The following is a 27,845-nucleotide window of genomic DNA, read 5'->3' on the forward strand; positions in this document are numbered from 1 at the left end:
GAATAACCAGAAACACTTAATGCCACGCCACAAATGATTTTTATTTTTTCAGAAGGTGAAATAGCTTACAATAGATATCATTTCCACATTAACATGGCATGGCCAGATTGTAATATAAAATTGATGTTTAGTTGGGTTTGATATTGGGACTTCTCACTGACTTAGGATTTATATATTTCTGTAAGAGTTTAAGATCAAGGACCTTCTTGCTGCTAGATGGATCCTCCACCGAAGACTCCGAAGTGAGTGACCGGCGGTTAAAAAACCCTAACACTTCAGGGAAAAATATCTGCCAATAGAACGTTGTCGTAAACCAAGCTGGTTCGGTCAAATACGAGTCCCCACGGCAAACGCTATTCACAATTGCTTTGGCAGCTTCTGTCACTGATTTTATGGGCATCACACCAACTTTCATCTGTTGCCAATAAACCAAATGAATAAATTAATAAAGCACTGCGTTAAGAGAACCAAATCTTCACAATGAAAAGCAAGCACAAAACATGAACCATTTTCAACTATACGAGTTATAGAAGCAAAGTTGAAATTCTGATTAGAACATTAAGGAATAAAACGAAAAGCATTTTCAAAATTGCATCTAAGTTTTGTCTTAAAAGTAAATATAGCTTACATTTCTTATTTGTTGATCAAAAACCATCTTGCCATCCTTGGATAGGATCTTCCCTTGAGACATTTCTGACTCTATCAACACTGGAGTGACTATAGTTATTCCTACGTCTCTTCCCAATTCAGTTCTCAGAGTCTCATATAGGCTGATCACTGCTGCTTTGCTGGCCTAAAGAATTCAGAAAGCTATAAATTGTCATTATAGGCTACAGATTGAAACTAGAAATATATCATAACAGAAGCTTAATTAATTGGGTTGTTGATAGGGTCTCGTCTGTTACATTGTAAATACTCATCATCGGAACAGGCATCCATCCAGTATAAGAAGCTACTGCTACGATCTTTCCTTTGCTTTGTCTGAGGTGAGGGATTGAAAAGTAAGTGCTATATGCAGAACCCCAGAAGTTAATGTCCTGTTAAATAAAAGATTTATCATCTGAAAGTGATGAATTGGAAATGTTCACAGTCTATTCCTCTTAACCAGCTGCAGAGAAGAGTTAATATAGATAAATTCTTTACCATTACTGGTGCAAAGTTTGTGATATCAGCGGTGTCCTCAAACATGCTGAGAGCATTTATTCCGGCATTGTTCACCAAATGATCCACTGCAAAAAAGGGTAATATTCAACGACTGATTAACCATAAACATACATCCAAATCAAAGCATGAGACATTTATATACAAAAATACTAACTCTTCTCATCACTCTGGTTAATTCTGTTGTGGGTTGTTATCAATGTTAGGAACTAGCGCAAGTACATGAGAGACCTATATAAGCACTTCTTGATGTTTCATTGTGCTGTTAGAGAAAAACGACAATTTAAGTGTGTGTTCATTCGGTGATATCATTTTTTAATTTCTTAGAATGTTTGTCTGTAGCTAATTATGATAAGTGAATAATTAGTTATCATAAATGCCTTTCGACTACTCTAATTGAAGGAAATTTGACCAACTGAACTTCCAAAGTCGACTACGAAAATAAAGATATGGTGCTAGGATTAAACATCATGCACCCTCAATTTTTTAGCCTTTGGGAGTCATACACTCATATGTGTGGGTGTTTTGGCCGTAAGGAAATTCAAAATATGTTTAAACACACAAACTTATGAGTTAAAGATGATAAAAGATCAGATAAGATACATACATACAGTACTTATTTATTACTCAATTCACAAAAAAAAAAAATTCATTCGTTATTCTCTCGTTATATGTCGATTGTTTAAAAAATATGTGAGTATTTTAAAACACGTAGGTATTCATGGATATTCAAAAAAAGATTTTATAAATTTTTAAAATAAAATCCCAAAATAAATAAAATAAAATTTAACTTAAATTTCAATTTTAATTAAATTTAATCAAAGAAAATATAAAATAATTTTAATTTTAATTAAATTAAATTTAATAAAATATACTTATTTTATTTTATTTTTTTCGAATAATGGATACATACCGTATAGATAGTATGATACCGTATCCCGATCAGTTTATAAGAGATAATTAAAATACACATTATCTGCTATCTATGGGTAATAAATACTTGTGGGTACCTTTGTGGATTTTATTTACGAATTACCGGCAAACATGAATATTTTTTACCATCCATACTCGGGGTGCACCATAAGATCAACAAATTATATATCTTATTAGCATAAACTTGTTAAAGGACTCTATTATCATGAAATATAAGATTAAGAAAAAGTTACATCGTCCAAAGTGGTTGATTGTTGACTCAACGAATCGTCGACAATCTTGAGGTCTTGAAACATCAGCAGTAATGGTGATCACATCAGGGGATCCAAGCAATTTGGCATTGCTAGCAACCTCTTTGATTTGATTTTCTCTTCTGGCAACAAGTGCTAGACACGCCCCTCTTTTGGCATACTCATATGCTAGGTGCTTTTCGAAACAAATAAAAAAAAACCCACAAACAAACCAATTTCACTTAGTGAATTACAAAAAACAATAGGTAGTTAAAAGGTAAAAATGGTTTAAAACATGCAAGAATGTACCTCGCCTATGCCCGAGGATGCCCCAGTGATAAGTACCACTTTTCCTGCTACATTCTCTTTAAAAATTGATCTTACGATGAAGCGGAGAATCTTGAATAACAAAAATGGTGGTAAAATAAGCAGTAGAATAGCCAGGCTTAGAGGGGGAACGAGAATGTTCAACATTCCATGAATGAAAACCATTGTTTTGGTGGAAGAAAAAAGAGAGACCAAACAAGACACATGAAAGAGTCACTCAACCTGAGTCTTTATTTTGAACTCTTTAATGTTCGCATTTAATGTTACATGGAGGTAAGCAACACATAGAGCTTTTTTTCCCTTCTAATACGGATAGTTAGACGTGATAAAATAGGTATGGTTTAATTAGCACGTGGTAGTTACGTGACTAAATAAGTATAATCTCGTATATTCTCATAAACACGTGGTTTATTAATATACTCTTAAAATGAATGTTATTAATATGTGCTAATAAATATAATCTAATGTTAATAAGATGTGTCAAAAAATTGTCTTAAGATGCGTGTTAGTTAGATGTGCCAAAGTTGGTTTGTACTTTGTTATTTAGATGTGACAAATAAGTATGGTCTTATAGGACGTTAAATAAGTATTAATTGAATGTGATCAAATAGAGATGATTTCATGAATATGTGATAGTAGTATGTGACAAAATAGGTATGGTCTCGTCTACATGTGTTATTTATGTATGACATTTCATTTACGAGTGTTATTTATGCATGTGACAAAATAGGCATAATCTCATTAATATGTGATAGTTAGACGTGTTAAAATGGATATGATCTCATAAACGCGTATTAGTCAAAACCTCACAAACGCGTTATTTAGATATGTTAAAATTAGTGTGATCTTTGAATGTTATAAACATATTAGTTAGATGTGTCAAATAAGTATGGTCTTTGGATACTAAATATATGTAAATGTATCAAAAGAGGTATAACCTCATTAACGTGTGGTAGTTAGACGTGACAAAATAGGTTTGGCCTCATATAGTTAGAGTTACATACTTAGGTATGACCTCAAGATGCTAAATACATGTTGTTAGATTATCAAAATTGATGTGGTCTCAAAATGTTACATGTTAGTAAAACATAACAAATAACTATGGTTTCAAGACATGAGATACATGTTAATTAGATGTATTAAAATTGATATAGTTTTATAATAATGTTCATGTATTTGTTAAACATGACAAATAAATACTTTCACATTTATACTTAACATAAATTAGATTTGTCAAAATATGTATTTTCACGTAGTAATTAAGCAGGACAAAATAGGTATAATATCATAAAATAGATAATTATATTACTTAAATGTGTCAAAATTTACATGATTTCGAAACATCGAATAATATTAATAAAATATTTTTAACCTCACAACATTATATACATATTCGTTAGACCTTACAAAACCTATGTAATAATAAATAGATTAGTTATTAGCAAAATAAATACAATTTTGTGGTTCCTAAAAGTTATAAAGTGACTATAATAACATTAGACTAAATATAAATATGTAATTTCTTTAAATATAAATCGAGCACTTTATTAAAAAATAAAAACATATTGATGGAAGAATTTTTCTTCTTTCTTCTTCTCTTTTTCTCACATGGCAGTTACTATTTTCTACCACTTTCTTTATTTTTTATTTTTATAATTTGATGTTTTTTCGAAGTTAATTTTTAATTTCAAGATGTTATAATTTTTCTTGTCTATTATATCTTTGTTTTTATTTTTATCATATATTGAAAATTACTTAAACATTAAATTATGAGGAAAAAACTGAAAAGAAAAATCTTATTTAAAATTATATTAAACAAAATAATCATTTTTCTTAATTGTAGAGAAGGAAACCTGATCCGGACTTTTACTTAGATGTAATGCTCCTTGCTTTGTCGCACACGCAGTGATTATCTCAAATTATATATATATATATATATATATATATATATATATATATATATATATATATATATAATATTTAGTTTGTGAAAAAGTGAATTATTTTCTTATAACAAAATAAAATTACTAAGCTTCATCTTGAAAGACAGTATTAACAATATAAAAAGCATTCAATTATATTATATTAGAATAGAATATTCTATATCATCTTAAATGATCTCTTATATAATTTATTATTCTTTAAAATTTTAACGTGTCTTCTATTAACTTAAATTTTTTATAATTATACAAATTTATTATTAAAATCAAATTTAAGTTGTACTTATATATTTTTGTATTTATTGTCAAAAAAAGGATTATATTGTGTATTCCATGTATAATTTTGAGCATTTTTTACGCAATTAAGAACCAAAAGGAAAGAGCGTATCATTGGCTTTCGGTCAGTGGTGGATACATAATTATCTTTTAGTGAAAAAAAAATATACTCCGTCAATATTTTTGTGCTCTTTTTTACATTTTAAACCCTTTTAAGAAAATTACTTAAATTTGAATTTATTTTATAAGACCCTTTGGGTGAATAAATTAAATTCTTTAAAAAATATATAGTTAAAAGAATTGACAATAATTTTTATTATTATTTCAAAATTATTTTTATTATATTCACAATTAAATGATATTCGAGTATATTTAAGTATTTATATTCACAAATAAAATAGCGACTCATTTTAAATATTTTTGTTTCGATTACAACGGTTACATATTTATTTAGATACGTCAAATAAGTATATAATTATGATTTTAAATAATGTTAAATAAGTATTAATTGAATGTGTTCAAATAATTTTGATTTCAAAAACACTTAATTAATAGTCATATATGACAAAATAGTTAGTTTTATGAATATGTGATAGTTAGATGTGTCAAAATAGATATAGATTCATCTATGTGTGTCATTTCATTTACATGTGTTATTTATGTGTATGATAAAATAATTATAATATTATTAATATGTGATAGTTTGACATGGTAAAATAGACATGATCTCATGAACACATATTAATCTGATTCACAATGTCAAAATTGGCATGATTTTATAATGTTAAATGTGTTTCTTAAAAGTGTTAAATAAATATGGTTTTAGGATACTAAATAGGTGCAGACGTGTCAAAATAAATATAACATTCATAAATATAAACTCGCGATATTAGATACACAATAATTAGATGTGTAAAAATTTGTATGGTCTTAAAACATTGAATACATGTTAATAAGATGTGAAAAATTAAGTATGATCAAGAATATATGTTTGTTAAATATGTTAAAATTGATATAGTTTTATAATTAACAATGCATATTAGTTCGTTAGACATAACAAAAAAGTATTATCGCGATATGTTTAACACATGTCAATTATGTATCATAATATCTATATGTACCCATGGTAATTAAGCATGGTAAAATAGGTGATTTAATGAATGTGTGTTAATTAAATTTAATAAAACATATATGTTAACTAAATGTGTCAAAATTGTCTCATAATGTTGAATATTGTTAGATGGACATGAAAAATAAAAATGCCTCACGACATTGTATAAATATTACTTAAATGAGTCAAAATAAATATGATAATACTGCTAACAAAGTATCTCTTATCTCACTATGTTGTATATATGTTAGTTAGATATGACAAAACAATATCCAACCTTAATTAGAATACTAAATACACGCTAATTAAATTTAGCAAAATAATACAATTTCAAGATATTGAATAAGTGTTACTTAAAAAATATAAAATGACCATAATCACATGTTTGAATACAAACATGTCAATTCTTTGGCTATAAATCCAACACTTTACGAAAAATCAAAACATATTGATGTGATTTTTTTTTTCACATGGTATAAGTAATTGCTATTTTTTATTACTCTATTTTTTTTAATAATTTGTTGTTTTTTCAATAAAAGTTAATTTTTTGTTAATTTTTAATTTCAAGATGTTATAATTTTTCTTGTCTATTATATATATATATATATATATATATATATATTTATCATAAGTTGAAAATTACTTAAACATTAAATAATGAGGAAAAAACTGAAAAAAATAAAAAATATATTAAAAATAAAAAATATCATTTTTCTTAATTTTGGAGAGAAAAACCTGATCCGGACTTGTACTTAGATGCAATGCTCTTGCTTCGCACATGCAGTGATTATCTCAAGTTATCTCTCTATGTGTATAACATTTAGTTTATGAAAAAGTGAATTATTTTCTTATTACAAAATGAAATTAGTAAGCTTCATCTTGAAAGACAGTATTAAAAATATAAAAAACATTCAAATACATTATCTTAGAATATTCTATACCATCTTAAATAATCTCTTAAATTCATCATTCTTAAAATTTTAACTTGTTTTCTTTTAACTTAAAATTTTTATAATTATACAAATTTATTATTAAAATCACATTTTTAATTTATACTTATCATGTATTTTTGTATTTATTGTCGGATTACGTAAACTGGATTAGGTTGTGTAGTCCATATATAATTTTGAACATTGACCTAATTAAAAACCAAAAGAAAAGAACACATCGGCTTTCGCCCGGGGATAAATAATTTCTTTTAGTAAAAAAAAAAAGTAATCCGTCAATATTTATGTGATCTTTTAAACATATTAAAATCTTTTAAGAAAATTGCTTAATTTTGTATTTCTTTAATAAGAACTGTAAATAAATAAATTATTTTTATTATATTTAGAATTAAATTAGATAAGTGATATTTGAGTATATTTAAGTGCTTATATTCTCAAATTGGCCAACTGAGAAACTTTATATTCATTTAAGATATTTTTGTTCTAATAACTTGTCACGTTTTTTTTTTTTAAATTCTGTTTGATTTAACTAATACTTTTAAGGTTAAAGAGAATATGTGTTTATATCCTTATCTTTCACTTAATATACAAAATTTTATTAATGTTTATTGAAATTAAAAAATGATTGTATTTAGTGGTTTAAAAAAAAGCCTTAAACTACACTTTTAAAAGAAACACGACACATTATTTATTAATATCATTTAGACTTAATTGTGTTTTTAGTTTCAGATAAATTTTAGAACTTCCAATTAAATTTCTATTAAACTTTTGTATTATAAAATTTTAAAACTTTAAGTCAATACAGTTAGATTTTACTATTAATTATATTATCATCATATAATACTTTGTTTGTTATAAGAGATTATAGTTTAAAACGGATTCAGTGAAGCTACTTCCTATTAGTTTATCTAAAAGATGACTTCTTAAGTCACATAAATTATTTTCCTTTAGTTTATATTTTTTTTATCATAAAAATTTTCATGACAAAGTTAGCTACTCTACAAACCCTTACTCTAATATTGGCACTGTGAGAATCCTAATCAAATATGATGCTCATTTCAGCAAAAAAAAAAAAAGAACACTCCAAAGTTTTCCGCTATTATGAATTAACATAGTTCCACACAAAGAAAGAAAAATACAGGAAAGTAAAGTCGTATTGTAATTATTATGGAGTATCTTGGTCACAAACACTTCCAAGTTACATTCATTGGTAGAGAGGTAAGAGTTTATTCTGTCTTATGCTCTGGCATCATGAGATTGCCTTTCATGGCAGACTTGTTTGGACAGATCAAGTTGAGGGCCCAATCTACGATTTGAGGATGAAGCACCTTCCAAGGAAACAAGACTTTGTACCAAGAAGGATCTGTAACATACATATCTCCCCTGCATGCACTTTCAACTATGGCTTTAGCACATTCACTAGCTGACCCCATTGGAACTGTTCCCATAACACCCTGAATTGCAAAAAAAATTGTTCAAATCTTTCAACCGCCATAACTGGAACTCAGTAGACAATGTGCATTTTGGAATATAAATTGTTGTTATAATTTATCTACATTAACTTTAATGATCTATTACATATTCAAACTTTAATACCTTCTTTGGTTGCAAGGATGAGTGATATGAAAATGATCATATTAAAACTGAGTTCATTGAAAAAATATACAGGAAATAAATGTAAACCTTTAATTCAAATTTGGCCTTTAATGTAAGGTCTGTCTTGATAAAACCGGGCGTGGCAATTGTTATGCCGAATGCAGTTCCAGCTTCCATTCTCAGAGTCTCAAAGAAGTTTGTTATCGCTGCTTTGCTCGCCTGCACTTACCATTCAAACCATCACAATTAGTAACAGTTTCATTCAATTTAGTTTTATCTTCAACAACATAACTTCCAAAAATAGATTTTCCTTAGTTTCAAACTATTTCAAAAAGATGTTTTCACAATTCTAAAATGAATATCCAGAGTTTATACATTACATTATAGATACTTATCAGTGGTAGTGGGAACCATCCGCAAACTGAAGCAATCACTATGATCCTTCCTTTGCTATTTTTCAGATGTGGGATTGCAAATAATGTCCCATTAACTGCTCCCCAAAAATTCACATCCTGCCAATTATAACACAAACTTACTTTTAAAACTACTTTTTGTTTTACAGATTCTAATGCAGTTCAGCTTATTCACTGAATCATCCTAACAAATAATCTAACCAATTTTTATATATCACGTGATAAACAATTTTTGTAATAATATTTTTTAAATTACACTATAATATTTCGAACCCATCTCATGGCTTACCATAACTGCAGTGTATTCAGAAATATCACGCATATTCTCCACAGTTACAGGCTTACCACTGATTCCTGCATTATTTACCAGATGATCCACTGCAAAAAACACCAAATCTACGAATTTTAGCTATAAACAAAAGAATAGAAATGAAACATCAAACAAAAAATTACACTATAATGTGAGTATAGCTTCTTCTCCTGACGTACGTCTTCCGAAGTAGTTGAATGTTTCGTCAACAAAGCGTTTGCATTCTTGGACCTTGGATACATCAGCAGCAATGGTGGTAACATCAGGAGAACCCAGAGATCTTGCTTTATCACTCACTGCCACGAGTTTCTCCTTTCTTATGTCAACCAGGGAAAGCTTTGCTCCTCGCCTTGCGTATTCATAAGCTATTTGCTTTGGAAAATCACCAAAAGTAAAACTCAGATTTACTAGAGGAAAAATAAAAAACAAGGATAGAAAAAATAGCAGACCTCGCCAATTCCTGAGGCTGCTCCGGTGATTAATACAACTTTGCTTGCCACGTTTTCTTTGCGCAGCGATTTTCTGACATGCATAAGCAGCTTGAAGATGAGCGAAGGTAGCATTAAAATGGTGAGGAGAAGTAGTGAAAGAGGAGGCAATGCAAAGTTGAAAAGCTCGCTAATTACAACCATGGCTACTGTGAAATTGAAGTTCGGACGAGATCGAAACGGAATCAGAACTTACCAGAGGGAAATATCTGACATTATATATTACTATATTTTGATAACAGCCAACAAACATTTATAGATGGGTAGTTGGTATTTAGTGAGAAACCTTTTATGATTCAACCACATATTAAAAAATAATGAATTTTTCTTTGAAATGTATTAATTATTAAGTATTTTTGAGAGAAGATATATATAAAATATTACACATTACTTGTAAGTTTATAAGTTCTTTTATTTGCATATTATTTATTTTACTCATTTTATTGAATATAAAAATTTCAAAATCACCTCAGATTTTTGTTATAATATATTTTATTAGTCGTCATGTAGTAATGGTAAGTTCAAGGAAGAAAATGCTCAAAAATTGTTAAACTAAAAAAAAATGTTGTATATCTGAATTTACTTTTAACTAGTACCGTTTATATTATGTTTTGATGAATATGTTTTTTTTTTTTGTTTTTATGTATCTAACATCTAAATTTAATTCAAATAAGATCTGAATATATAATAATTGTTATTGTGATCATATGTAATGTATATCTACATATGCATAAATCATAGTTAAAAATCTTTAGTTTACTATTTAAATAATAATAACCAATGAAAACATATAAGTGTTTACTTTTCTTTATAATAATAAAAAATAATAAAATTATTATATTGTTATTATTATAATTATAAATTTAAATATAAATTCTTTTTATTATAAATAATTTTATTTATTTTGTACATAATTTTTAAATTAAAAAATGGTTAAGTTTAAAAAAATATGAAGTTAAAAAATGATTAAATTAAAAAAAAGCACTTAAAAAATAAAATTTATATAATAATTATTTTAATTTAAAATAATTTTTATTTAAAGAATAAAATTAAAAATTAAATAGGAACACAAGGCAAATAGATTTTTAGTTGTCATTATTAATATCTCTTTTTTCCTTTGTTAAAAATATAATTTATTTTAAGGGTGACACAATTAGGCTTATAGGGAGAGTTTGCTGGTCACTTATTAATTTAAGACCGGAGTGTCAAAGAAAATGCTTTACAATTATTTAATTCAATTAATGCATTTGTTCACCCCTAATTAATACTACCAATATTACAACCAACCACTTTCATAATTAATCAATCAGTACCAATTTCACATCACAATTACCCCAACCTATCATTGCCTAACTTTTTTAAAAAAATTTAATCAGTTGATGAGATCCTAAGAGGGAAAGAGCAAAGGGTGAATGGGTCATTTTAGACATGGGAGATGGTTTAACTTAATATTTTGTTTTTCTTATTGTGAAATTGGTGTTATGTAGTAAAGATGTAATTGACTATTTTGTTAATGAATTTTGTTGGTTATATATTTTTATTAACAAGACTCAAATTCAAATTTTTATTTAAATGTGAAAAAAAAATTAGCTAGGTGTACATGTATTCGATGTTTAACTATCCGAGCCACGTTGTAGGGAAAATGCCGCGTCTCGTTGTTGTATTGGAACATTTCGGGTGACCCACTTTAAGGTTACAAAAGTTTAAGTTCTAAGAATTTGGGACCAAAATTAAACTATATTAGAGATGTTCCAGATATATGCTTGCAGGCTTTATGTACTTTATAAAATTACCACGTGGGAATGTTTACATGCAAGTACTGGGAAGTACATACTTTGCTTATCAATGAAGTATTTTAAGTTGGATGATTGTCCAGATCCAAATCACATGCATACAACATTATGAAATGTTTTCTTATGAAGAACAAAGAAGACCAATATAAATTGTTAATGGCAAAATATATTAGGAGAAGTTTTAATTTATTTTCAATGTATGTGTTTCTACTACATTACTTTGAAGATGTCTTTTGAAATTTTATTAACAGAATTTATATATATAATAGGCATAGGTAAATTTAACAGACTTTTTTTTATATGTGATGTTATATATGGAATTGTCGTAAATTCCACATGAATTAATCAAGGTAATGTTGAAGAAATACTTACGTGTAACCTACTTACGGAATAATCCATATACAAATTTGTGTGTAATGTATTTTTAAAATCAAAAGGTATATTTTTGTTTAATTATATATATATATATATATATATATATATATATATATATATATATATATATATATATATATATATATATATATATCTTGTCAATTGCAATGCAATTTAAATTAAATGAAATAAAATTTTACCAACACATAATTGACACTGAAATTTGATACCAAGACTTTACTTAATTCAAATTCAAGTTATAAACAACATAGTTTCTAAGTCAAAGTAATAACATAAAACAAATAAGTGATTACAACTCATTAGTGAGAGAATATAATCAACAAAACATAATCTGAAAATGCTAACATAGTCTAGAAATGCAAAATTCTAAATGCTTATGACTAAAAATATTATAAATTAATCGTTTGAAGAAAAAGACAAAAACAAAAAAGAAAAAGAGAATGAAGAAGAAAAAGACTCATCTACGATACTTACCAACATTTTATTGAAGGTAAAAAAAATTTCAATTATTATCAATAAATTTAAACTGTGATTAATTTTCAATGAATTTAAGTCATGGATAATTATCTACGAATTTTGATTTTCAGTAATTAATAACAAATTTTTTAATCCACTAATAAAATTTATTGATGAATATTTTTTTAATAAATTATTTTACCATATATAATCCATCTATAAATTAAAATTATTATCAAATTTTTACAAACGAATTTTATCAGTTAATAATTAATTATTTTCTTATAATGTATACAATATGGAAGGAATCTCTTTAAATTATTATCGCGATACATATTTCACTTATTATTGTTTTCTTTATTTACCGACCTAATGAATTTTGAAAACGTTATTTGTAGGTGAATTTCCAGTTAAAGTCACATTGATTCTCAGTACTATTCGTGTATAAAATATACACCAAAAGATAGAAATTCTCACGTCATAAAAAGTTGACACAATTTTTCGATATATTTTTTTTACCTCTTTTATCATTTAATTCATTTATAAAGTAATTATTTACCTAAGAAATATGTCCATCCGGAATCATACAAATTCTGTTATTAGGGTTAAATGCTGTAACACATATACTTTATAATATTCTCAATTAAATTTGGAGGAAAATAATCTAGTTGAGAACTAAGATTTTCTTGCACTATACAACACCATATACTTAGTAACTACCACCATAATTCAGAAGGCTAAGTTCAAGCCTTCTCTGCCTATTGACTCTCGCAATAAAATCATCAGCCCTTTTGTTCAATTCATCGGAACACGAAGGAATCAAACGTTGTTCATCTCCTGCATCTATGTCGTCGTCTTCTTTGAATGTTTCAGTGCCTTTCTCAACCCTCCCTTTGCACTTGAAGTCCACACTGTCGATGTCCAAAATTTCCCCGACAACATGTTTCTCCAAAGTTTTACCTCGTTTGACCTCAACAGTTGCAACAAGAGGTTTTGGGGTTTGACTGCTCCGAATGTACTCATCATAGTAAACAACAGGGGTTGAAGAGGGATCCGAGGAAAGGATTCTCGAGTTTACCACAAGGAAAAAAATTATAAGGTTGCCCATGATGAACAGGAGCTTTGAGCTGAACAGAACTGGTACTAAACTTGAGATGTGGACGAAGAAAAAGAGGCGGAGAAGAGAAGAAAGATAGGGCATGCAGAAGGTGACAAAACAGAAGACACTGCAAGTTAAGGCACTCACAAAATATACATACAAATTGTTCAGGAACTGGTGGCTCTTGTACCTTTTCATGGCTTGAATTTTCTTCATCTGTGTAGGATCCATTAGCCTCGAGTTTTGGGTTTAGGTACAATTTACTTCACTGAACTAAGAGCATTCCAAACTCCAAGTTATATAGACTCAGAAAGGGATTGCTTTGTAAAATCATTCACATGCTACTTTCTTTCTTCTTCTTCTTTTTTCATTATTTGATAAGAAATATTTTGGCTGCTTTTTCAAAAGGCTTATGGGACATGGCGTGCCGTTTGTTGCCCCTCTTTTCGTTTCAAATTTTAATAATTTGATCTCGCTCTGCTAATGCTTTTCCTATGCATTATTTTCATTTTGTTGATCATCACACTGCTTTTTCTTCTATTGGAAAAGCTTGTGCTGTGTAGCTAATTTTAGCTAAGCTGCTAATTCAACACCTTCCTTTCTCACATCTTATAATTAATTCAAGAGTTATGGGTGTTTCATAAGTTTCATATTTCTTTTACTTCTAAACTTAGATTTATACCCCTTAAAGACTAATTACAGCTCACTAATTTGTAATCACTGTTTAAATATACGACTGAGAGTTTATAGCTAACAGACAACTATTGGAAACAGATAAGTTTAAAAGAAAGCTAGCTAGTTGCTTAAACTATGCATACTGTCCCCTTTTTTCCTTTATATATTTTTTTCTTCTTCTCCTTCCTCGACTTTCTTCGTATTAAAGTCATTATCCCGTGAAGATGAACATTGGAATGCATTTAATATTTATTATAAAATATTAAGTACTAATTAATGATATTTAGTGATAACGAGGAGTCAGACGCATATAATACTTATCATTACTTAATTTGTAATATATATATATATATATATATATATATATATATAACCTGGTATTCGTTTTGTTATTGGCTGGATATGTGTTTAAAAAATATATTTTTTAAAACTTGGAAGAATACATGTAAATATTTTAAAAAATAATTTATTAATTTTTAAAATGAAATCTAAATAAAATAATAAAAATATAAAATTTAGTATAAATTGAAATTAAATTTGAATATCAATTAAATTTAACCTAAAAAATATAAATATAATTTTAATTTTACTTAAATTTAATATAATAAAATATAAATTAAATTTTAATTTTAATTTTTTATGGATAATAATTATAAAGTATGATACTTATACCCACTCCTTTATAAGAAATATCAAATTATTTATTATTCAATATTTATAAATATTTATTTAAAATATCAATTTACTATTTATAATGACTTTTTTTCCACATATATACTCGTCAATATAAATATATATTTTTATCTTCAAAATATATTCACAGTTGATAACATGTATTTCTTTGAGAATATACTTTCTCCCTTTATTAATAATGATCAGGCTTTCATGTAATTAAATTAGTTAACATGATGAAATCGGTAGGTATACCTTACAATATCGATAGACCTTTGCATAAGCTTGAGAATGATGAGTTTTGAACATTGTAAAGAAATTCAGGAAAACTTGTAATAAGGTCTCTCTTTCTTATTAAAGAAATCAACAAATGTAGTAAATTAATTTGTCTCTGAAAAAGATATTAAATGACGCTTATATCACATTATGCTATAAAAAAGTGTAAGTTATTTATAAAACAGTTAGATATTAAATGTGCCTCTTTGATTACGATGGTATAAGGTGAAACTTTAGATTATTGGGTTGGCCAGCATTAATTTACCATGCCATAATCTGTAAGATATTTTACAGAACATTTCCCATTAAGAAAAGAATATGATTTTGACTGCTATAATTTGGCAGCAGAATCTCCTCTACAAAAGTCTTCATATATCTTTCCCTTTTCTTTTTCATTTTCCTTTCTGTGCTCTTACTGTTATACATTTCGGTTAAAGAAACCCTTTAGCCTTTTTCTTTTACATTTCTTCTAGCAGAAGCCTCGTTATTCACTAAAATGGATCAATTCAGAGAATTAGATTTCACTTTTAACAATCAAACAAAAGAAAAAATACATTTCATCATGTTTAGAAAGTTTAGTAGTTGAATTAGTTTGATAATATTAAGAAAATACACTTTAAATTTAACTTATTTTTATAACCAATTTAATAAAAGTCTGCACTTATTATACATTATATTTTGATTATGTTTTTAACCAATATATGATTTTCTAAAAAGTTATAAGAATTCAATGAGAATAGGATCAATGGTTTAAAGAACATAAATTATGTTTTGCAGTGTCAAAAATGATTATGATAATAACTGTTTGTGAATTTTCAAGAAAATAAAGTTTCAAATATATATATATTCTGAAATTTATGTTCAATATATGATGAGTGTAAAAATGATCAGCAAAAATAAAAACCAAGAACAGAAAAATATACATTCTGTAATTTAGTTAAATGGTACAACGGTTGCATGCTTACCGTTAAGTGATAAAGTAAACTAAATTGTCCGGTTTTCTAAAAGTGTGTCACTGTAAATGTAATGATATTTGGAAGAATTTAGGTTACTTTATGGAAATAAAATATGTTTTTTTTTTAATTTAATTCCTTAAAATAGAATTGAAAACATTTCTTGTAGTTTTTCAATTTATACGTTTTCTTTGTAGAAGTTTAAATTTTATTTTAAAAAGCATTTTATTAATTATCATATGTAAGTAATTTCTTGTTTTTTTGAATATGTTGGACTCTGAGCATGCATGAAGGCTTATAGAATGATATATAGAATGACGTGGGAAATGAATGAATAAATAATAAAAGGAGAAAGAGGAAGAAAACAATATATTATGAACAAGTGTTGGAGTATTTGCTTGATGGCTTAGTCATCTTGTTAGCTTTATTAGTCAGTGAGCATTCTTTTATGGTGATCTGCAAAAGTTCATAAAAAACATTTTAGTGGGACCCTTCCATTCAAGAAAGGAAAACCATGGATATCATTACCACGTAAGAAAACATCATCCTAATGTAATATATTATATATTTTGATTCACTTAAATTGGAATATAAAATCAAATTTTGTTATTAAACTTTTAAAATATGCTGATTAACAAATTTCACTATTCACTTGTTTGGACTTCAATATCAATTACTTTTAATTTTTTTTATGTTGATTTTACATAAGTTCGTACAAATATTGATTAAATAATAACCTATTAAAAGGTAAATACTATATTTTATTGTAAAAGAAATATGATTGTCATAATTCGATAAAGGATAATATTTTCATAAGATGAATCAAATCTTGTTTGATAGTCTTAAAATCGTGTAGATTCATTTATTATAAAGTGTTTTTCTAAAAGTAAGTCACATATTTGATTTTTACAATAAAATCATTAAGTAATAACTAAGTTCAGATAAACAAATTTTAATCATTATAACAGCTATTTTTTATATCAATTTATAAATTTAATACACAACAAATTTATATATCAATTTATAAATTTAATGTTATTAGTATTTAAACTAGTTTTTATTATTAATAAAATATTATATTAATTTATAAATTATATTCTTATTGACTCTTAAGATTAAGAAATACATTTTTTTATATAAATAAAATTAATATATAATTTGGTATTTAATTATATTTAATGAAACACTAATTATATATAGCATCCCAGTTTAGTAATATGAAACTACTAAAATGAACATTGCATAGATAATGATACAACAAACTATAGATTTGCGAAGAATAAAATTCTTCACCTGAAGGACCAAAAGCACAACCTACACTTCAAACTTCTCATCTAACTTCCCGTTTAGCCAAAAGCACAACCTACACTTCAAACTTCTCATCTAACTTCTCGTTTAGCCAACTGAAAAGATTGCATCCCTAAACTCACACCATTAAGGTGATTATCGGAAAAGAGAAAACAAAACACAGACAGACAAACACAGAAGCAAGGGTGAGCTAGATATACAAAGATCATACTATTACAATAACACACAACATTCATGTTTAATTTAAGTAAATTGAATCACACATCATAACATGTTATACTTTAAATTTGACTCGTCTGGACTTAGAATGATAGTCGAGCTATGGTGGGTCGTGCACTCGTGGTGGCCTCTACTGCTTTGCAAAGCCATTGCCAATGGGTTTCACCCTACCACACTCACGAGGTTAGCCTGTTCCGGGCCTCGAGACATATTGGAAGCCCTCAAGACTAAGACCTCCTACTACTCCTCACGACATGGTTCAATCCTCTCTATTTGAGAATGATTGACCATTGAAGTTTCAGGATGACCCCCAAGACTGAGCTCCTACTCTCATTCTAAACAACTAAGAATCTCACCAAGAGATTCTAAACTTTGAAACTTATACTTGCAACCTTGAGATCACACCACTTTCCTTTTCAACTCATATACTTTTAATTAGAATCAACATGCATGTTTAAGCTCCATAAGATAAGGCCATAGATATTAAAGCATGCTTCACAAACAGTGTAACAAACCACTTAATCAATCATAAAACCAAAGGAAATTAAACAACTAAACTTAGGACTTCTCGCACAGCGCACACTGCTCGCATGGCGAAACCAGAGTGGCTCGCATAGCGCACCACACTCGCCTTGTGAATTACTTCGCATAGGTGACATACATTAGGTTTCTCGCATAGCGCTACCAAGTCGCACAACGAGAGTCTAGACAGAGACCAACCCCCCAAACCTTCTCGCCTTGCGCCCCATTCGCTTTTCTAATTAAAATGGCAGTGGCTCCAGGCCACCACCAATTGCATAGCGACAGGATTCGCTAAGCGAATCCACCAGGCATAGAGCAACACTCTTTGGTCATTCGGGAAGCGAACCAGCTCGCACAGTGAATAACCCTGACAGAGAGCACCCCTTGTAGGGACTCGCAATGTGGAACCATTCGCATAACGAGTCTGCATAATCTGCAGAACGTCAGTTCTGCAGAATTATACACACTCACACCCTCTTACCATTTCCAATAATCTTCCCCAACTTCCAAGACCTCTAATCGGTGATATAATCCTAATTAAACTTATCTAGTTGATTTTACTCATTCCTAGAGTGATTATTATGTGATTAAGACCCAAAATCCTTCTTAAAACACTAATTTCCTCAACTTAGGGGCTCAAATCCAATTCTACCATTTTTAACCTGTTCTAAACCAGTTTTATGTTCCTAGCAAGCTACGTTGGACCTATCTAAATTGTCCTAACCCTCCAAAAACACTCTATACCTCATATGCTCAATATCACTATCCCACTTTCTCTCAAATGACCTAAAATACTTCCTAATTCCCAAAACTATCTATCTAATTAAAACTACAACATAAATCTTACCCCCAAACACTTTCTACATGTTCAATTTACAGTAACTAAGTTCATCCAATTCAATTCACAAGCAAGCCATTACAGTTTCATCAACTACATGTTTCAGTCCATAACATCCAATATGCTTAAAACCAAAAAGCAGTCCAAAACAACACACCAGTTTAGCATTCAACATGCATACATATTTATAAAACAAATTCAAACAAACAACTAGCTCCCCTTACCTCAGAGTTGAACTGCCCAACTCATAAGAATGCTTCTTATAGTACCTCACACAACAAGGACCCAACCAAACCCTACAAACCACCACATTGGTGGTAGAAAACAGTTCTTATAGCTAGAATTTGACAAAGATTTGAAGAAAGGAGTTTCTAGTTACATGCAACCAGTAAAGTCACATGCCCTAGGTCCCAAGGCAACGGAGGATAAAGGAATAACTACTTACCAGTCAGAAGGAAGAAAGTGATCGGTTCAAAACGGAGCCCTCTACGCTGGGAACGCTCGAACACCACTTGATCAACAATCCGATGGTTTAGTGAGAAGAGATTGAAGAGAGAAGACAGAGGCAAGAGAATAAGAAAGATCTGAAGAGTGAGGTTTGGTTGCTCAGAAAATAGGAAGGAACTTTAAATTTCACGTTTCTATACATAAGTTATTTTATTAATAATGTTCCATCATATCGTCTGATGCCACATGTCCACTCCCCAAAGCTGACTTCTTTTCTCAATCTTTACATATTAGTTATTGTTTAGGCAAAACTTTAATAATTTAAATTAAAGACCAATTTAAAGTTTAATTTATAAGAAAAAATAATACTGATATTTGATTTATAGTATCATGATTCTTTTCAATTTATCATATTTAAATATACTTAAAAAGTAAGGAGATGAACTTTTTGAGTTACACACACATACATACATATATATATATATATATATATATATATATATATATATATATATATATATATATATATATATATATATATATATACTTTTTAATACAATGCTTACCTAATATTTTTAATATTACTTTTACAAAATTATATATATTCCATATATTTATAACCTGTAATAAAAGAAATTATTCTATTTTTATGTACATAATTCTTTTCAACGTTTCGTTTCAAAATGACTATTTTTTAAAATTTTATAGTAATTTTCTACATATGATTTTTTTTTCAACTTTATTCTTTTAAGAAATTTATATTTAAAACTCAAATAATTGTTAATACTAAAAAACTATTTACATAATAAAATAATTATCTATAATAAAATTATAAAAAATATTTTATATTCAATGATATTTTTTATTTCAATAATTATTATAGTAATAATTTGTTTTTACTATTGTAAAACAATTTTAGTAATACATTTGAGATTTTACTAATTTTTAATTTTTAATAATTATTCATAAAAATTATATATTTTAATATAATAAAAATATAAATGCATATGTGAATACATATATTTTAATAAAAAAAGTTTGTTAATGAATAAAAAAAACACAAAAAATAAAAGAAGGTAAATAATATGTTTATCAAACAATAGTTACATTATTTTTTTTTATATTACCAAGTCTTATAGAAAAAACACTATTTATTTTGATAGGTAGTTTTTTTTATATAATAAATACTAAAAAGTTACTTAATAAATATAAAAGTAAGAAAACAAAGATAAAAATGTATGCCAACCTATAATTCCAAATTAAATTTTTTACTATTATTATAAATATAGATATTAAATTCTGATTACTAATTGTCAAATTTTTCAAAGTCCCAAGACCAACCTGACCTTTTCTATACTGAAACTCATTTTGTTTGACCCACACATCTGAAGGGGCTTTTCCAAAGCCCCTAGCCCCCAAAACCCTAGAAAATAGGTTGGGATTAAATTAGGCCCGGGTTAGCCTCTTAGCCCCCAAAACCCCATTTTTCTCTGTTGATCCTGGACATCCATTTTCTTCTAGAAGAGCTCGACAACAATGGCAACACACAGTGGATTCTACGGCAGACGGCAGCGCTTGCTGGTACAGGCGGCGACAACACACAGTGGAGGCAACGGCAGCATTTGACGGCAACGCAGGTGGTATAGGCGGCGGCGATAGCAACTATCGAGTGGAGTGAAAAATTGTGGAATTTCTGTTTCTTGATGATATCGTGGTGCCCTTTTCAGTCAAAGTGGAAGCATTATCTAATATAGGCATCACTGGAATGAAAAATATGGTAACATGTCTTCAAGGGATGAGAAAAGCGGTATTTGCCAATCCATCAAAGGTTTGTGTGGCCTATCTAACTCCAATACTCTACCTTCATCTTTGATAGAAGGTTATTTCACTTTTAGAATGCCCTCAGGTTTATTGTCATTGGGTATTTAAACATTTTTACTTACCTTTTATCCTTGTAATATTGTGGGTTTACTTTCTTGGATGTGATGTAAATTTTATGACATTTTTTCAACCAGGTCCATACAAATTCAAGGTCTTCTGAAGTTGCTATTGAGCTTCTATTATGTGCATCTCAATACATAGGTACCAAAATCAACCTTCATTCTCACACTAACCACAATTTGCAACTCATTCTTACACTAACCACAATTTGTATTACTGGTGTAGATTATTGTTCATTTACTTCTGCTGGGTGCCCAAATATAGCTTCTGATATTAATACTACTTTATTTGTTAAAAGGTTACTGGTTTAGTTGGATTTCTCTTGGAAATATTTTTATATAAAAGCAACGGAAGGAGGCAATGTGTTTTTTTTTTCTGGGTGTTTCCTTTAACAAGTCATATGAATCAAATTATAAAACATTAAACACAGTAGAATGTCAATTTTGACCAAGTATTTTAATTTGATGGTCCTTATCAGAGGAAAAAAAATAAAGGAGCATAAATGTCATCTCTACAATCAGATTGATAGGATATTCCTATCAAGTATTGTCCTAAACGTGCCAGCTGTTCTTTTGGGTGTCATATGGCAGAGTCAGTGTATTTAAATATTATGTGATAGTTTGTGTTTTGCATGTTTTGTCTTGTTTTGTTGAACATACATATTCTTTTTGTTGGCTAACTGATAATGGTGATGCAGGACATGGAAGGAAAACCATCATATGTTTTTTAAGCATTATTTAACCAAAAGTAGAGAGTAGTTAGAGATTTAGTTTAATCAAATACCATAATTAGTATAATTACTGGATTTGGCTTCATTTGTAATGAAGTTATCATACTTATTCATGTTTGATGCACTTTTAGAGTTATTTTAATCAATCCATGTTCCTCATCGTAAAATTTTTCAAAAATTGGGATTAACTTATTGAGATTTCTTGCTTAAGTGTATGTTTACTTTATAATAATGTATATAATTTATTTATGGGTTACATTTGCAGATTGTCTTTCCATAAAGTGCTTCCTTTAGACAAAAGTTCTTCTGCTCCTATTTCTCTTCCTTTCATCTTGCATAGCCATACTTTCTGGAGCAATCTACAAAAGGCTATTAATTTCATACTGTATGAAGTTTGTAAGTTTCTTACCCCTTTGTTACATCTTCCAGGGTGTGTCGGGGCAAGTGGAAGTACCTATTATGTATACTCCTTTCGAAAATGTTCTCTTCATTGTTTAAATTTGTTTTTTCCTGGGTTTTGCAGACATGTTTGAGCAAAGGCAGGGGCTTTCACTTCCCCCCATGTCACATACTCAATTTTTGTGGAATTAGGATATTATTAGATTGCCCACTAGACCTTTCAGCTCTCCTGGCCTTCTCCCCTATACCTACTTTGGATTGCTTGTCAATTGTAGAAAGCTACAACACTGAGGCTAATGATTTTGATTCAAGGGCTGCGTTTGGGAAAAGACAGAAAATTGAAAAGCTCCTTCATGCTAAAAACTTACTTTTTGCTGAACCCTGGTACAAGACTGTTAATAATTTGCAGCTGTGGAATTCCTCTTTCATTGATGTTGTATTAATATCCAGTCCAATGGGTATTATGGGGTTGCCCTTTCTTACTCGAATGAAGGGTTTCTCAGCTAAGGTAGTCTTTTTGATGTTATTATTGGACTGTGTTTTCATTTTTGTTGATTTCTGTCACCAAAATAGTTAGTTTAATATTTGTTCAATTGGTTAGATATACGTAACTGAAGCATCGGCAAGATTAGGCCAGCTAATGATGGAGGATCTTATATCAATGCATGGGGAATTCAGGCATTTCTATGGACCAGAAGAATCAAATTTCCCATCGTGGCTGAGGCAGGAAGAGCTTGAAATCCTTCCCTCTGAATTGAGAGAGATAATATTGGGGAAAGATGGACTGGAGTTGGGTGGTTGGATGCCCTTGTACAGGTGATCTACCGTTTTACCTCAAAACTTGTATGGTATTTAAAGTTTTATCTAAAAACAGAACGAAATGTGCTTGACTTGTAATTGCAATGGTTCTATGATGCTATCCTGTGATGGATTAATTATAATTTTTCATGTAAAATCGCTCTTGACTTGTTGCTTCCTTGCTTGATATTTATGTCTTGCCTTTTGTATGTTTGAGTGTATGGCAAATAAGGGGAGGGAAATTTTGAACTTTTGTTTCTGGGATTCTCAGTTATTTGTGTTTTTTAATTTTTTTTATTTGCTCATTTATATAGTCTTTGTTAGCGTGGTTAAGCTGTTGCTTTTTACACTGTTATGTAAACCTTGTTGCTGTATCCATTTCTTCTTCAAAGTCAATTACAGCAATTCATTTGTTTGAAGATTTAATTTGTGGAATTTCTCAGTGCAGCTGATGTGAAGGATTGTATGCTAAAGACTCACACTCTTAATTATGCTGAGGAAGCTTGCTACAATGGTACATTGGTTATAAAGGCATTCAGCTCTGGTATAGAAATAGGCAGTTGTAATTGGATCCTAAATAGTCCAAAGGGAGATACTGCATATGTTTCAGGATCCAGCTTCATTTCTGCACATGCAATGGCTTTTGATTACCGCAGTTTACAGGGGGCTTGCGCATTAATTTATTCAGACTTCTCCTTGGGTGATACTCAAGATAGTGCAGATGGGGATAATTATTCTGTCTCAGCTGCTAAGTTACAATCTATAAGGTATGGTATATTGAAATTTTATTCCCCGTCAAACTCTATGTTTCACCCAGACACCAGTTATTGTTTTTCAAGTGTTTATCCTCTAGCTGTAGTAATGAATATTTATGTATATATTGACTTCCATGTGGTTTATTATTCAAGTTCTCAAGATTTGGCTGGATTCAACCATAACTCTGATGAGAACGCAGAGGAAAAGGAAAAGCTGGATTTCATATGCTCAAATACTATAAATTGTATAAAAGAAGGTGGTTCTGTTCTTATTCCCATTGATCGACTTGGAACTATTTTGCTTCTCTTGGAGGAAATGACAGCATCACTCGAAGCTTCAGATTTGAAGGTGTCCTTTCTTCTTTTTAGGACCACATTAGTTAGCCTTGTTCTACAGAACCAAATGCCCATATCCTTTTTAGTTGCTTGTTCATACTAACTAGTAAAAAACCTATCTTTATCAACTTATGTGGCATTAGCCTTAAGTTCTGTTATTTTTCTTATTCCCATTTGTATTTTTGTTTGCCAAGAGACTTGACCTTACCAAATGATTCTGCTTACAAGTGTTCATTATTAAAATTTTACTGCCTTTTATTTTTTGTTTTTGTGCTGCAATGGAAATTGGGAAAAACTGGGAATGCAAAGTTCCATCTTTTATTTGGAAAATGGATTTCTGGATTAATATCGGATATCACTCACTAATTTCTATTATTAAGTAATCACAATTTTTCTATTTGTAGGTTCCAGTTTATATAATTTCTTCGATGGCTGAAGAATTACTGGCATTGCTTAACATCATACCTGAGTGGCTTTGCAAACAACGGCAAGAGAAAGTATGGACCATTAGAAACATTAATTTGGTCCATTTCACTTGCATATTTTTATTTGTAGAGTTTGACTTCCATTTTACATACTTTAATTGCTGCTGCAGTTATTTGCTGGGGAACAGTTGTTTGCACACGTCAAGCTCTTAAAAGAGAAAAAGATTCGTGTGGTTCCTGCTATTCATTCACAAGAACTCTTGTGAGTTCTTTTTTACCATGTTTTTCCTTTAGGTTTGCTTATAAAAATCTAATTAAAATTGAAGTGATTAATCAAATTTCGCATGATTCCTGCACTTTTTATCTGCTAAATTTTGCAATGTTAACTATTTCAGTAACAATTTTGTTTCACAACTGTTGAGTTTCTGTTAATAGCCTCAAGATATGAGAAGAACTTATTTTAACAAACTGCAGTAGTGAAATGGTTTCATAAACTTTTTCTTATCGTTAGTTTCTATCAAAAACTGATGTATTTCTTGTAGAATTAATTGGCAGGAACCTTGTATTGTATTTTGTCCTCACTGGAGTATGCGAATGGGTCCTGTTGTTCATCTGCTTCGACGATGGTGTGGCAGTCCAAAATCTTTACTTATTCTTGAGGTAAGATATATTTCCTCTATTACAACTATAATATGCTTTGTTAGAAACACCATGTTATACTATACTATACTTTAGTGTTATTATTATTGTGAGATATATTAGATTATTAGATATCTTATTTGTCTTTTATTTTAGTTACTTTGTTATTATTCTTTATTTGTATTTTGGACTTAACTCATATTTCTTTTATTATAAAGTATCTTATGTGTATTTTCTATACAAGGGAGATCAATCTCAAACTTATTTTTCGTTATGTTCAACAATTACGTTCCCTTATCCCATCCTCACACGGTGATGGATGTAGCTCAAAACTTTTTGGATAATATTTTTAAATTACACGGGTTACCTACCACATTACCAGTGATATCATTATTCTTGGGGTAGAAATGAATCTTCATATCTGCATTATTTTAAGTTCTGTCCTTTTAATGTCGTTTGAATGTCTTTGGCCAATGTTGCATTGAATTTCCTATCAGCAGGATATTTTGAATCTTGAGCTAGCACTTCTACCTTTCCAACCCGTTACAATGAAGGTTCTTCAATGTTTGTTTCCCTCTGGAATTGGGTAGGTATACCTTTCCATCTGTCACGTCTTCCAATATATTATGTACATTCATGTATATGTGTAATTGTTCTTACTGATAATTCTCAAAATCTCTATAAACATCGAGCCAGTAGCAGTCTATATATAGTCTTTAATTATACCACCCAATAAACCTAGGGGGAAGAACGACCTATAAAAAATGAGAAACACTGCCTTGATAAACTGTTCAATTACTGATGCTTGTAGAATTAACATCTATATGGATGGTTCCATACGTTTTTCGGTTTGGGAATGTGATTACATTGCGTATACCCTTTCTTTTCTTCCCCATTTCAAAGGACCTGAACCCAAAACTTGGCGTATTATTTTGATAACATTAATTTCTTTCTAATTTTTGTCATTAAAAGTGTAACATAAATATAATGTAAAACTATCCATATTTCTTCATCTAATTGAGAGTGGATAGGTTCTCTGGTAGACTGATACCACATTAGAAATGGTCTTGGACTAACTAAGCCCCAAAAGGTAGTTCCAGGGTGGGAGGATTGTTGAAGATTTAATATAAACTATTCATGTATCTTCGTCTAAGAACATAGATTTTAGTAAAGGCACGTGAATTGTTTATTTTAATTATATCTTTATAAAAGATGTGTAATCTGTGCCAACTACAATTTGACTTAGCTATTTAGTATTCTCTCATTTGATTTCTACTCTGTAGGTTGCGGACAGTTCAACCTTTACTAAAGTTATTGCGGCCGAAGACGGTCCTGGTAATTATTATTATACACTATGTTATATTATACGATTACACATTTGCATGCGATAAAATTATTATTTGTTTTGGTTTTTATTCCTTTTTTAATCTCTAGTGTCCTGAGGAGTTGAGACTGCAGATCAACCTTTCCAGTGAAAATTCTTTCTCCGTTTTGTATTATACTGAAGCTGAAACTTTGAAAGTACCGTATCGAAAGCACAACTCAGAGATAAAAATTGCAACTGATTTGGCTTCCCAGTTTTATTGGAAAACATTCAAAAAAGAAGAAATCAGTATAACAAAATTGAAGGGAGAGCTACGAATGGAAAATGCCAGACATCATTTGCTATTGGAAACTGATAACAAAAATTCTTCGAGTAATAGTAGGTCTTCGGAGCATTGTGGTTTACCTGATTCAGAAAAACTTATGGCTGCATTATCAAAGATGGGCATCAGTGGAAATATCCAACATGGTATGAGTGATACCAAATCACAAACTGTAAGTATAATTCACATAGAGGACCCTTACAAAGCCTCGATAGAGATTGGAACCACTGGTACTATTATTACTACTGCTCAGGAAAACGTGGCTTCCTCCATTTATAAAATTATCGACAACATTTTGAATGCGGTTTAATGGTTGGTTTTCTCTAATTGTTGTAAGATGTTAATTTTAGAATAGTGGGTGTTTGGGAAATGACTAACTGATTTGAAATGGAAGGGTTTTTAATTATGAAGTATTAGTTATCATAAATCTAAATTAAATTATTTGCACCTTCAAAGCTTTTCATGTTAGGGTCAAGCAGAGGAACATTCTGCCATTTTCTAATAGTTTCATTCCTCATCTACTGAGTATATTACCCTCTCTTATCTCTCCAAATGTCCCACGTCTTTACACCTTATCGTTGAAATTGTGAAACTTTCCGTTGAAGCTTTTCTGATGAAGGGGTATGTTAATGGGTCATATTATTTCTAAGCAATTAACATTTATGTTTTTTTTTTAAATAGAAAAAACATTAAGACACCTAAAGTACTCATTATTTTTTATATATTTTTAATTAGACTTAACTACAATGCATAATAATATTCACTGGTTTAAATTAATAAAAAAGTAAAT

The 27,845-nt window shown here is 29.3% G+C and overlaps 4 protein-coding genes across 5 annotated transcripts; 1 reads left to right on the forward strand and 3 right to left on the reverse strand.

The window, feature by feature from the left end:
* Positions 1–16: 16 nt before the first annotated feature.
* LOC108339276 (11-beta-hydroxysteroid dehydrogenase 1A) lies at positions 17–2,891 on the reverse strand. The gene is made up of 6 exons (XM_017576416.2): positions 2,634–2,891; positions 2,328–2,520; positions 1,144–1,229; positions 906–1,037; positions 629–793; positions 17–415 (listed from the first exon to the last, which is right to left on the reverse strand). Exons 1-6 carry the CDS (start codon positions 2,814–2,816, stop codon positions 128–130), a joined length of 1,047 nt encoding a protein of 348 aa, XP_017431905.1. The 5' UTR covers positions 2,817–2,891; the 3' UTR covers positions 17–127.
* Positions 2,892–7,990: 5,099 nt separating this feature from the next.
* On the reverse strand, positions 7,991–9,944 carry LOC108336671 (11-beta-hydroxysteroid dehydrogenase A). The gene is made up of 6 exons (XM_017573142.2): positions 9,694–9,944; positions 9,424–9,616; positions 9,224–9,312; positions 8,902–9,033; positions 8,609–8,740; positions 7,991–8,379 (listed from the first exon to the last, which is right to left on the reverse strand). The coding sequence occupies exons 1-6, from the start codon at positions 9,874–9,876 to the stop codon at positions 8,152–8,154; spliced, it is 957 nt and encodes a 318-aa protein (XP_017428631.1). The 5' UTR covers positions 9,877–9,944; the 3' UTR covers positions 7,991–8,151.
* A 3,043-nt stretch (positions 9,945–12,987) lies between these two features.
* On the reverse strand, positions 12,988–13,972 carry LOC108339303 (uncharacterized). Its single transcript, XM_017576442.2, has one exon. It carries the CDS (start codon positions 13,705–13,707, stop codon positions 13,087–13,089), a length of 621 nt encoding a protein of 206 aa, XP_017431931.1. The 5' UTR covers positions 13,708–13,972; the 3' UTR covers positions 12,988–13,086.
* A 6,758-nt stretch (positions 13,973–20,730) lies between these two features.
* LOC108323822 (uncharacterized) lies at positions 20,731–27,502 on the forward strand. Of its 2 annotated transcripts, none has more exons than XM_017556589.2 (13): positions 20,731–21,214; positions 21,402–21,468; positions 22,323–22,453; positions 22,581–22,964; positions 23,058–23,272; positions 23,698–24,021; positions 24,163–24,358; positions 24,750–24,842; positions 24,941–25,032; positions 25,313–25,430; positions 25,907–25,995; positions 26,693–26,744; positions 26,844–27,502. In XM_017556589.2, exons 3-13 carry the CDS (start codon positions 22,445–22,447, stop codon positions 27,363–27,365), a joined length of 2,094 nt encoding a protein of 697 aa, XP_017412078.1. In that variant the 5' UTR covers positions 20,731–21,214; positions 21,402–21,468; positions 22,323–22,444; the 3' UTR covers positions 27,366–27,502. The 2 variants fall into 2 exon arrangements, with proteins under 2 accessions (XP_017412078.1, XP_017412079.1); XM_017556590.2 differs by having other exon boundaries at positions 20,732–21,214; positions 25,910–25,995.
* The last annotated feature ends 343 nt before the right edge of the window (positions 27,503–27,845 follow it).

Source organism: Vigna angularis, chromosome 1 (assembly GCF_016808095.1).
Source record: "Vigna angularis cultivar LongXiaoDou No.4 chromosome 1, ASM1680809v1, whole genome shotgun sequence".
NCBI lineage: Eukaryota > Viridiplantae > Streptophyta > Magnoliopsida > Fabales > Fabaceae > Vigna > Vigna angularis.

Coding starts and splice junctions, on each gene's coding strand:
- LOC108339276 (XM_017576416.2), bottom strand. CDS start 2,816: ATGGTTTTCATTCATGGAATGTTGAACATTCTCGTTCCCCCTCTAAGC. Junction 1,230..2,327: donor AATCAACCACTTTGGACGAT/GTAACTTTTTCT, acceptor CCTTTTTTGCAG/TGGATCATTTGGTGAACAAT. Junction 416..628: donor TTGATCAACAAATAAGAAAT/GTAAGCTATATT, acceptor TATTGGCAACAG/ATGAAAGTTGGTGTGATGCC.
- LOC108336671 (XM_017573142.2), bottom strand. CDS start 9,876: ATGGTTGTAATTAGCGAGCTTTTCAACTTTGCATTGCCTCCTCTTTCA. Junction 9,617..9,693: donor CAGCCTCAGGAATTGGCGAG/GTCTGCTATTTT, acceptor GATTTTCCAAAG/CAAATAGCTTATGAATACGC. Junction 8,741..8,901: donor CACTGATAAGTATCTATAAT/GTAATGTATAAA, acceptor TGGTAAGTGCAG/GCGAGCAAAGCAGCGATAAC.
- LOC108339303 (XM_017576442.2), bottom strand. CDS start 13,707: ATGGATCCTACACAGATGAAGAAAATTCAAGCCATGAAAAGGTACAAG.
- LOC108323822 (XM_017556589.2), top strand. Junction 25,431..25,906: donor AATCTTTACTTATTCTTGAG/GTAAGATATATT, acceptor ATTTCCTATCAG/CAGGATATTTTGAATCTTGA. Junction 25,996..26,692: donor TTGTTTCCCTCTGGAATTGG/GTAGGTATACCT, acceptor TCTACTCTGTAG/GTTGCGGACAGTTCAACCTT.